Source organism: Micromys minutus, assembly GCF_963924665.1.
Source record: "Micromys minutus genome assembly, chromosome: 8".
In the NCBI taxonomy this organism is placed as follows: domain Eukaryota; kingdom Metazoa; phylum Chordata; class Mammalia; order Rodentia; family Muridae; genus Micromys; species Micromys minutus.
The window spans coordinates 53,338,658-53,350,706 of NC_137977.1; the positions used below are offsets into that span (position 1 = coordinate 53,338,658).

The following is a 12,049-nucleotide window of genomic DNA, read 5'->3' on the forward strand; positions in this document are numbered from 1 at the left end:
CAAATGGCACATTTTAGTTTTATTCATAATTACTGGAACATCACACTATCTGTGGTTTGTTTTTGATCAGTATTAAAAAAAAACCCTATTAATATTATAATTTCACAAATGATCAGCTATCGCTGAAAAAATGCATTAAAATTGATGCACATTCATGATAAAAGCACTGTTAGGAGACTGTGGGGGAAACAATATCTTCAGTTTGAAACATAACTTTCAAAAAGATGAGCCCATATTAGAAACAAAAACTAAATGTATTTCTACTTAAAATTATGCAAAGCACACAATAACAAAACAACAGATTATGCATTCATACAATGAATTGACATTTATCAGTAAAAAACAGACATTCTCAATGCTAGTGGGAATGTTAGGTAGGTGAGCCATTGTGGAAATCAGTCCCATTTTTTTTTTTCTGTCTAGGCATGTAAGTCCTTTCCCCTCTCTTGAGTATGTTTCTTTTATCTTGCTAACTTTCAGAATATCCCCAAGTCCCCATAAATCATACTATTTGTATCCCATATCTTTATGAAGAAGAAGAAATTTTCCTCATACTCTTGACTTGAATCTCTAGTAACAGCATGTTGTTTGAAATACTTTGGTCTGGGTTCTTTCATACTTCAAAACATGTTTCTAACTCTGATTTTTCTTAATCTCCTCTCTCCTCTCCTTTCCTCCCCTCTCCTCCCCTCGCTTCTCCTCTTCTCTCTTCTCTACCATCCCTCTCTTTCCCTCCTTTCCTCCCTTTTTACCTCCACACACCCTTCCCCCTCTCTCTTCTTTTGCTATGAAATGCATTTTGGGGCATTACTTATGCATTTGGGCAGAAGAACCAAGTTTGGCTGTCTAGTACAGTCTAATACAGTAGGCATTATATATTCCTGAATAAGACTCAAACAGGTTAAAATTTGATTTCATCTTTTCTTTCTTTTTTTTTTTTTTTTTTTTCTACCTCTGAACCTGGAAAATTGAAGCAGGAAGAGATTTTAAGACTAGATGGGAGCCAGACTGAGCAAAGAAGACTCATAGTGAAGACTCATTTCTTATGGGGACCGCAAAGCCAGCCACAGGAGAGATGGGCTTTTTAGTGATGGCAATTAATTAGCATCCTTGTTTTGCAAGTACACTACAGTTTCTATACTGAGTCATTCTTTATTGTGGTTTAGGTAAGTGATCCTTCCAACTTAAAGACTAGGTCTTCAGTTTACTGCTACCAGAAAGTAGCCCTTAAGAGATGGGGTCTAGTGGGAAATCCTAGTTCACTGAGGTTTTACCATCAAAAAAGTCTATAGGATACTTGTCTTCTTTTTTACCATGGATTTCTGTGTACCACAGGTCTTTTTACTGCATGGTCCCTCCATAATGTGCTGTTTCACCATAGGCCCAAAGCAACACCTAGGTACCACGAACCAAGATCTCAACAACCTATGCACCAAAATAAACATTTCCTCTTTCAAAACTGATTGATTGTATGCATTTGCCACATAAATAAAAATTTGTCCAACACCTATAGTTAGTTAGTTCAATGTTTAAAAAGTACTTTAACTTCTCGAGAATTGTGTGGAAAGGCCTCCCATGACAATTTTGCCAGGTACCCACCAAAGAACAAATCTTTGCTCAACCCAAAGTCCTCACGTTTGTATTGGTACATATACTTTGCAAACTGTCATTTTTAGCATATCCTTTCATCTCTCTAGACACAATATAAAGTTTGCAGGTATAGTAAGACTGTTAACAAGAAAGGCAGTTGTGGAACACTAGTCAGCGGGATAATCCCATTCTGTTAAACAAGGAAAGGCTAGTCAGAAGAAGCATCAGTACTTGTTAGACTGTTGTGTTATTTTGACCCTTTACATCATTCAGAGCAGGGATCAAAAGTTTCACTAATATCTGTTGCAGAGGAGCATCTTTTTAAATGCATCTCTGAGCTCTGGGCTCCGAAAGGCATATATGAAAGGATCAATGACTGCATTGCACATGATCAACATGCCATTGACCTGGAAGAGAGACATGTAGCAAACACAATAAGGGTTATTTGGGCAGAAGGTCATTAAGAGAACATGGAGCACAAAGGGGGCCCAACAGAAGATGAAGACTCCAAGAAGGATGGTTAGTGTCATGGCACCCTTCATGTTGGCTCTAGGAAGGGTAGAGATCTTCCTAGCGTGGGAGCGGGCAAGTAAGAACATGTGGATGTAGAGACACAGGATAAAAACCAGCATCAAAGGGAACAGTGATGTGAAGGTGAGCACTGTGGGGATGTGGTGGGAGAAAATCACCATGGTGATGCCGCTCCCCGTACAGAACATCCAGATAACCGTTAAGGTGATGATGGTTCGGCGCATGGTCACAATGCTGTGGTATTGCAGGGCATGGAAGATGGTGATGTAACGGTCAGCTGCAATCACAGACAGGCTAAATATAGAGCCCAGCAGAGAGAGGACGAACATGCAATCAATGATGTCATCTGCCGTACTTTCAAAACTGCCGCGAGGCTTGAGATAACCCATGTTTCTGAACATAATCAGGATATTTTCCAAGATCTTATACAGACTGCCCAACATATCAGAAATGGCCAAACTGCAGATGAAAAAGTACATGGGGGCCTGGAGATTTTTATTTTTGATCACAGCCAGGAGGACGATCAGGTTCTCCAAAACTCCAATGATGGAGATTGTGAAAAATATCTCTTCTGGCAAAACTACATCAGGACAATCGGAGTTATTTCTGGCTGTGTCATTGGTGTGTTCGTACGAATTGATCATATGCTTCATTTTCTTCTGCTTGCAGATAAGACAGAGATGATGCTTGCAGTTGACCTACAGAAATTCTGATTGGTTCTCCAGAATGCTTTCTTTGTGTGGAAGGATCTGAGGTTAAACAGAACACATAAAAACACATATTGCAGAATGACTAAAAAAAAAAAAAAAAAAAAAAGGAAGCTGCATTATCTTTAAGAAAACTATATTCCCTCTAAAAACTATTACAGCGTGGTAATTTCAATAAAACATTTTAGTAAACCCCTGTATTAACCAATTTATGAGTAATGGAGTAATGTGGAATTCTGAGCCATGAGATGATAATAAAACAGTATCCTTTGTCCTCTCTCCATTCCCTCTTACCCTTACGAATGAGTTGTGTGTGATAAAGTGAGTGCCAGTGAGCCCCTGGATGAGAAAGTAAAGAAAAGGAGAGGAAAATACACTATCTTCTCTAACTTGAAGGTCATGATGGGGTCTGGGAACTGATGAGACCTTTGGGTTTTTTCTTTTTCCTCACTTTGCCTTTCTGAGCTCTGAGCCACAGTCTGACTGTGTAGTCTGGGATAATGACATTAATGACAATGGTTTTAAGGAGCCATACTAAAAGATGACCACAGTGTACATGCCATTACTTCAACTTCTAAAGCTCTTAGCACCTGGGCTTAGTGATGTGTGTGTGTACTCCCAAGTACTCAGGAAGCCAAAGTGGGGAGACCTCCTGAACTTAGGATTTCAACACCAGACTGAGCAGCATAAAGAGAATGTGTCTGAAAGCAAAAGCAAGACCCTAAGACCAAGAAACAGGAAACAATGAAGTGATTGGACCTCTCAGGGTGATTGGATTCTCTGCAAATGTGTAATAAATTTCATAATACCTCCAGCTGTCCCCAAACCTAGATCTGGTGATCTGGAGGTTTCTGTTTTAGTGCTTTTCTTGAGACCAACTGGATTTCCTTATACTGAGTAACTATGTGAGTTTTGTCAGGCACTCGATTCTGACTGCCGACAGATGTGTCTCCCCGACCTTAACGCTCCAGTGTAGGCTCCAGGAGCAGAACTGAAGAGTCTTGTGCAGGCTGGCAAGTATGCCAGGCTAAGCTGAAAGAAGTGTGCATGCCTATCAGGGATGGGGATGGGCTTTCTGAAATTACCTTTGTGTGGACTAGGGATTCTCTTGGCATCTCAGATCCTCAACTAACTTATTTTTTTTTTTCATTCTTGCCTTTAATTGATTAGGCATAAAATCACTGACAGCTTTGAGGGAAGTAGTGAAAGCTACCATTTGAATTGATATCTAATTTTCTTTACTTCAATACTTTTCTAACTGATAGGGGACCCTCAGTGAGGCCGTGCACCTGTATTGCTCTCTACTGTGGGAAGTGAGGTCAACAAGTTGATCAGTAGGAACGCCTGGTGCTGATGTTAAAGGTGGTGACGTGATTTTTCTACCATTGTGGCTTTTGCCACAATAAAGTGTAGAGAGATTTCCTGACATGATTTATTATTTTACAGCCCTCTTTACTATTTATATTGAGCATCCGATTTGCATACCTAGCTTAGAAGGGCCTCAGGGGCACCAGAATTAGGGATGTTGTTGAGAACTCTTCCAACAATGCTTCTTCTTATGCTTTGTCACCGAAGCTTGACAGGCAGGCTTGCAGGCTAAGAAAACATTTTAAAATTATAAACAATAGAAAATTTTAACATTTTTGTTGAGATTATTGTTACTTTTCTCATTTTAAAATGAAATCTTTAAATTTTGTACAATGAATTCTGATCATATTCAATCCCATCCCCAACCCCTCCCAGACTCTTTCCTTATTTTAGACCCACACAACTTTGCGTCTTCTTCTTAATTAAAACCAAACCAAATTAAACCCAACCAATCAAACCAAACCAACCAACCCAACCCAACCCAACCCAAACCATAGCAAACCAGTAAGCACAAGTTGTGCTTCCCAGATACTCTTGGATATGTGGGCTTCTACTGTAGCATCGCTCTCTCTCTTTCTTATCAATTGCCAGTTGATAACAAGCAGTTATCAATTCCCTTCTCTGGTAGGGGTGAGACTTTATATGTAACTTATCCTCTCCATGATAGAATGTTTGTTTGGCTTGAGCTTGTGTAGGTCTTAGGCAAGTTGTCATGAGCACTCTGAATACCTATGTGCAATTGGCCTGCTGTGTTTGAAAAACACTTTTCCCTTGTAGTCATCCATTGCCTCTGGCACTTTAAGTCTTTCTGTTCCCTCTTCAATAATGATTCCTGAGACTTTAAAAAAGGGGGCATACAATAAATGTCCCACATAGAGATGCATTATTTAGTTTCTCATTCTATGCATCATAATCAGTTATATGTCTCTGTTAATCCTCATCTACTGCAAAAAGAAACTTCTTCAATGAGAGTTGAAAGATGCACTAATATCTGGGTATAATAATAAGTCATTGGGAGATGGTTTAATACCAAGACCATTTAGCAAACTAATAGTAGTAGGTTCTTTCTTAGGGCCTATGACTTGTTTATCCATAGATTCTTGGCCTACGTAATGGTACCAATATGAGTTTCAGAAAGCAAGCTTCAAATCTAATCAGAAGATAGTTGGTCACTGCCATGACACTCATGCCATTGTTGCACTAGTAGGTATTTTCTGTCATGCTGGTTATTATTGTACCTTGGAAAATTTATATCTGAATAAGCTTCATGATTATTTTCTCCTCTAGTAGCATATTAAGTATCTTATAGCACCACAAAAGCTATCTGGTAGGGAGGAGTCTTCCAGGTGAGCATCAGTGTGATTTCTTTATGTTCCAATGACTTAAGCATATGGTATCTTCAGCAACAGAGTCTTATTGTCAAACTCAGAGGCCAGCCAATAGCAATAGTAATACCCTTTAATGTTTGGGTATCTGTGGGACCTTATTGTTGAATAACTCTAAATAGAGGTAATCCATTCAGGCCCTTTTTATTTGTTAGCATGTGGTATCCAGAGGGGGCACTGTTACCCCTTTATGGGATAGTTCCATTTAAAATTTAAATATGTGTTTGCATATATTAATGTATAAAGAAAATTTAAACATTGCCAGAAGCTGGAAACAACCCATATATCTCACAACAGAAGAATGGGTACAGAAAATGTGGTTCATTTACACAATGGAATACTACTCAGCTATTTTTTTTAATTGAACAACTTTATTTTAAAAAACAAAGTTAAGTGTACAGATTTTAAAGGCATTTTTGCATAAAAGTATATGAATACATTTTTTGTCAGTACTTGATTTTTTAAAGGTTTGATAGTGTGCATTAAAATCTTACTAGTTACAATGAGCATAAAGTACATGTAAAACAAGATGTAACCTGGAAATAGTCAAAGTTTTCTTGGTGTGTAAAGATTAAGCATAATGGTTTTTCTTTGTTTTTATGGTTTTTCATTTTCAGTTTTTTTTTTTTTTTTTTGGCCTTTGTTTTTCTTGAACTTCATATAGTCTATGAGTTGTTTCTGGGGTGTTCAGAGCTTTCTGGGGTTAGTATTCAGCTATTAAGGAGGACATCCTGAGTTTTTCAGGCAAATGGATGGAACTAGACAGTATCATTCTGAGTGCGGTAACTCAGACCCAAAAGAACATGCAAGATCCGTACTCATTACTATGTGGATATTAGGAAAAAAGGTTCAGAATACCCAAGATACAGTCCATAGACCTCAGAAAGGTCAACAAGTGAGGATGAGTCAGTTTCACTTGGGAGGGAGAAGAAAGCAACCGCAATGGGGGAGGTAGGGAGGGACGTGGGAGGGAAAGGGAACTGGGGAACATGATCTGTATTGGGTGGGGGACAAGGACTGAAGCTCTAAGGGCCAGTGGAAAAAAATGGAAACAGGCGGCTTTGGGAGGTATGAGGTTGGAAGGACCCTCTAGACGGAACCAGAGACCTGGGAGGCGAGAGACTTTCAGGATTCAAAGGGAGGGACCCTAGATGAAATGCTTGACAATGGGGAGAGTAAACTTTACAGCTCACCTCCAGCAGAAAGACAGGGCATCAAATGAGGGATGGGGTTGCTGTCCCACATTCAAAACGCTGACTCATAATTGTTCTTGTCTGAAAGAACTGCAGGGATGGAAATGAAGAAGAGCCCGAGGAAAAGAAGGTCCAACGACAGGCCCAAAGGGGATCCAGCTCACAGGGAGGCCCCAAGGCCTGACACCATTACCGAGGCTATGAAGCGCTCACAAAACGGGACCTACCATGACTGTCCTCTAACAAGCAGCTGAAAGAGTCAGATGCAGATATTTGCACCCAACCAATCAACAGAAGCTGCTGACCCCTGTGGTCAATTTGGGGAAAAGCTGGAAGAAGCTGAGGATGAGGGTAATCCTGTAAGACGACTCCCAGTCTCAATTAGCCTTGGACCCCCGAGATCTCTCAGACATCGGATCACCAAGCAGGCAACATGCACCAGCTGATATGAGGCCCCCAACACATATATACCAGAGGACTGCCAGGTCTGGGATTAGTCAGATAAGATGTACCTAACCCTCAAGAGACTGGAGGCCCCAGGGAGTTTAGCAGTGGGACTGGGACATCCTCATGGAGACAGGGAGGGTGGGGTAGAGGTATGGGATGTGGAACAGTTGGAGGGTGGACAAGGATGGGAATAAAATCCGGAGTGTAAAAATAAAAAAAAAAAAAGATTCAAAAAAGAGTGAAAGAAAGAAAGGAACAGAAAACAAACAACCCAGTTAAAAATTAAACTGGAGCATGGTACTAGTCAGAGACTTGTCAAAAGATGAAATACAAATGGCTGAGAAAGTTTTTTTTTTAATGTTCAACATCTTTAGCTACCATGGAAATGCAAATTTTTGCATTGAGAGTTTTATATTATTCAACTCAGAATGTCTAAGATCAAACAAACAAGCAAACCCCAAATGATGACAGATGCTAGTGTGAGTATGGGGAAAGGGCACATTTATTCATCCCTATAAAAATCAGTATAGAGACCTCTATAAGCTGGAATATATCTACCACACAACTCAGCTATACCACCCATGGGCATATTTTATAATGGCTCTAAAGCCCGCCACAGAAACACCTGCTCATCCAGGTTTGTTGCTGCTCTATTTACAAGAGCCAAGACATCCATCAGCTGATGAATATTTTCTATTTTTTAAATTAGAGCACTTACACAATAAAACATCATTTAACTGTTCAAGAAAAAGCAAAATGATGAAATTTATGGGCGAATGGAACTGGAGTCAATCATTCTAAGGTAATCCAGAACCATAAAGGTTGTGTATTTTTTTCTTATTTGTGGATTTTAACTTTGAACCTCCAGATATTATGTGTTCCATTTGGAATAGCTCGGAGGCCAGGAAATTAGTAATGAACTGGGGGCAGGGGTATCAAGAGAGGAGAGATAGAATCCAGTGGTATGAAGGGCTACAGGAGAATAAAGGGAAAGAAGCAACAATGAGTGAAGGATGGGAAGACAGGACAGAGGAGAGGACATGGGGAGGGATGAAGAACACTAAAGGCACTTGAAAAGGCTGCTTGAAAATCTAGGATTATAGATGTTCCATAAAATACATACTTAAACATAGCTAGAAATTTAAAAGTTTGTACATATATTTTATCTCACTCTTATATAGGATCTGAACAAGGTTGATCTCAGAGGAGTTGGTAGTGGGCTGTGGTTTAAGATAGGGAATGAAGAGAGCTTACTCAAGGGGACCTGTAATGAGTTGCAGTTGCACATAGGACTATGTTCTGGCGTTTTGTTGTATGGTAAGTGCTTATGTATCAGTATTATTATTGTCAGTAGTATATTTCAAAAGAGTCAGAGGAAAAGATTTTGAATATTTTTACCACAAAGAAGTCATAAATGGGGCTGGAGAGATGGTTCGGCGGTTAAGAGCACTGACTGCTCTTCCAGAGGTCCTGAGTTCAATTCCCAGCAACCACATGGTGGCTTACAACCATCTGTAATGGGATCTGATGATCTTCTACAGTGTACTTATATATAATAAATAAATAAATCTTTAAAGAAAGAAGTCATAAATATTTAAATTGATATACATGCTAGTTATCCCAGTAGGGCACACAATATAGTATGTGGATTAAACTGTCACATTGTTGTTTCCCGTTGACATGCACAACTGCTACATGCGAATGAAAATGATTATGAACAGGCTAACTTTAGAAACAACATGAAAATTAAATTTGCAGCTTGCACAATTAACAAAATGTGCAAAATGATCCTTTTTGGAAAGGTTGTTATTTTTCATGGGTGCTTCTTGTTTCCAAAATTAAACCCATTCTTAGTGGGCCGAGGACGTAGCCCATGTAGTAAGGTGTTTACCTAACATGCTTCATAGATGTGATTTCCTTGCTCCGTAGCTCCACCTAAATTGAGCTTGGTAACACACACCTGCAATTGACAGTTGGAGGTGGAGGTAAGAGGGTGTGAAGTTCCAGACCATCCTTGGCAATGTAGAGTCTGAGGCCACCCTGGGCTCATGAGTCTCTAAACAACGCTACTAGTGAACACTTGGAGATGGAAATAGGAGAATCTCAAATTTATTGCCAGCCTTGGTAATTTAGGGAGTCCAAGGATCATATGAAGTACATTTCAAAACCTTACGTCTACGAAATATTCCAAACAAACATCACCTCATTATTCTGATCAATAGAAGTCAGACACTCTGTATCATGTTAAAGAAGCAGGATTTGTTTTTGTGTTGAGACAGGGTCCCCAATGTGTGGCTCAATTCTATCTACAATTTGGCTCTCCTACCTTGATCTTCTGAATGTCAGGATCATAGGCATGTGCCACCAAACCTAGCTAGATGTGTTATTAATCAGGACTCTATTAAATGAAGAAGAAGCTCCAAAGGAAGATGTCATCCTAACAGGCTTATGGTTTCTTTAGCTAGGTGCGGGATTCCTGTGAGCAGCTCGTGTCTACTCTCTCCGGTTTTACAGAAAAGCTCCTCCCTAAGGCGTGGCTGCATACTCCAAAGCCAGTACACACCCACTGCATTCTGCTGGGGGAGGAGGGGATCCCTTATATGAGGCTTTAGGACGAGCCTTTCTCTCTGCACGGTCTGTGGATTGAAAATCTGAGTATTTGATCATATTGGGTAAGAACACGGCAACTTACTGAGCATCAAGACCAGAAAAAGACCTGAGTGAGAGATGAGTGTCTGGCCAGCCATGCTTCCCTTTCAACTGCTAGATGGACAAAGAGCCCAGGTACTCCTGGGGTCTGGAGAACTTCATCTGGGAGGAGGGTCACTGAAGTACCCATCCCCTTTCCTCCTTGGTTGACCTTAATCTTGGCCAACTAAAATCTCTCCACCCCTGCTGAAGTTATTTTCCGGACAGAAGTCAAGCACTTTTCCCTGCTGTGCTTACAGGCTTCATAAACCTTTGTCGGCTCTACCACGTGTGTAGTACAGTTTAAGTTTCAGTCGTTCGCTATGCGCTTCCACCCACCGCACTGGCTCCCGTGCCGTTCACCTGCTGCTGAGACTCTGTGCAGAGCACTTATTTTAAAACCAATCTTCCAAAATTGAACAGCCTGGCTCCTGGAAACCAGAACAAAAGATGCTACTGCAACTGGTTGTCATTCTGCCCCTCCCCCAAACCCCCCAGTTCTTAGTTTGGTCCTTCTGGCTCTCAGGGAGGGTCTTGCTTTTGTGCTTCTCTGTACCTTGGATTAGGGCGAGATTTCTGAGCACACAGCCCTGAGCTAGCTCAGACTTCTGCAAATTTCCAGCTCCATCAAATATGTTCCCTGAGATGAAACCTGCCCTGCAAGTCTAAAACCCAGATGGCACAAAGCTGGAAAACCAAAACTAAAACCAAAACCAAAAAAACCTAAACTTAAAAGGAATGCTACGTAACATTATTTAGAAAGATGTCTTTAAAAGTCAGTTAAATTTCTGGATGTAAAACAGACCCAGAGCCATGTCTCTGTGGGTTCTTTAAAAAATAAAAATAAATAAATAAAAGGCTGTTTTAAGTTGTTGCAAGGCCACAGAAAGCAAATATCTTGTTGTGATAGGAGGGACAAAAGCAACTGAGAGGCAAGAGTCTTTTGAAGCTACTCACCCAGTTTCTGCCCTCCCTTGTCCTGCCCCTGGCCCGAGGGGATGCCACCAAAAAAGATTTGTGGCTCCGTGCAACCTCACAGACTTGGTCTTTGCAGGAGCTTCTGTGAGGCTTCATTTCAGCAACATAATGTTCTTGCTCTGGGGGCTCCCCCGGGCCCCACTCCGACTTCAACTTGGAACTCGGCCAGTGCATAGGAATCCAGTAAACAGTGTTGCTCAATGCATGAACGAGTGAGCAAGAGCCTTCCACTCCTGGGAGTGCGGAGAAGGAGGCCTCTTCTCCTCAGTCTTGCTCAAAGCCTTTCTCTCAGCCCTTCTGAGTACCCTTCCCATTCCTTCTCCTCTGGACTCTGTATAGTCCGTGACAGTCAGTCAAGCGAAGTCACGAGTGTACTGAGTCTTCACTGAATGCATGCTCTGACTGTGGATCGCTTTGGGGCACATATGACCATGAACATGTTTAACTTAGTTATTCTATGCCCCAAGTTGCTGCTGTCATATATGTGTGCTAACGGTAGAGTTGCTCAGAGTAGCAGTTGCTCAGGAGGAGCCATCATGTGGAAACTCCTCTGGTCCTTTGGCCGAAAACCATCTAGTTTTAAGAGGCAGAAAGGTTAACAAAGTAAAGAAAGGATGATTCAGGAAGCAGATAAAAAGAACAATTTTAATTTCAACCTTAGTTCCATTAGCAAATCCTGCTGTAATTCTTGAGCAGAGTTTACAATAATTTAATAGACTTTATAATTTAATAGACTATAATAAAGACAGAGAAATTAACAAATTCATTAGCAGGGAAGAAAGTTTAAGTTAGACAAAGGAATAATAGATTTTATTGTCACACTTTAATTTAGAAATGAGAATGAATCACAGTTAAGAGGATTTGGAAGCGCAGAGATGGAACTTTTTTCTTAGGTATGTTCCTAGATTTTCTATTTAGGGTCCAGAGCACTTGAGAAGCTGAGAAATTTGTACAAAATGTGCTTACCTTCAGCTCTGAAGTAGGATCTTTCTGGACAAGATGACTGAGAAAAAAATAAGTTTTGAAGAAGAACAAGCAAAATGATCCTTGGAGCAGGAAAAGCCGGAACATATACATCACTAGGAGACAGCTACTTGTTATTGTAACCTTGAGTAAATGTCACTAGAAATGAACTGCATGCTTCTGGTAACACAGAGTTAGA

At 40.5% G+C, this 12,049-nt stretch overlaps 1 protein-coding gene across 1 annotated transcript; it reads right to left on the reverse strand.

The window, feature by feature from the left end:
• Positions 1–919: 919 nt before the first annotated feature.
• Positions 920–10,967, reverse strand: MC2R (melanocortin 2 receptor). Its single transcript, XM_080920411.1, has 3 exons — positions 10,867–10,967; positions 4,314–4,424; positions 920–2,870 (listed from the first exon to the last, which is right to left on the reverse strand). The coding sequence occupies exon 3, from the start codon at positions 2,772–2,774 to the stop codon at positions 1,884–1,886; it is 891 nt and encodes a 296-aa protein (XP_080776537.1). The 5' UTR covers positions 2,775–2,870; positions 4,314–4,424; positions 10,867–10,967; the 3' UTR covers positions 920–1,883.
• Positions 10,968–12,049: the final 1,082 nt, after the last annotated feature.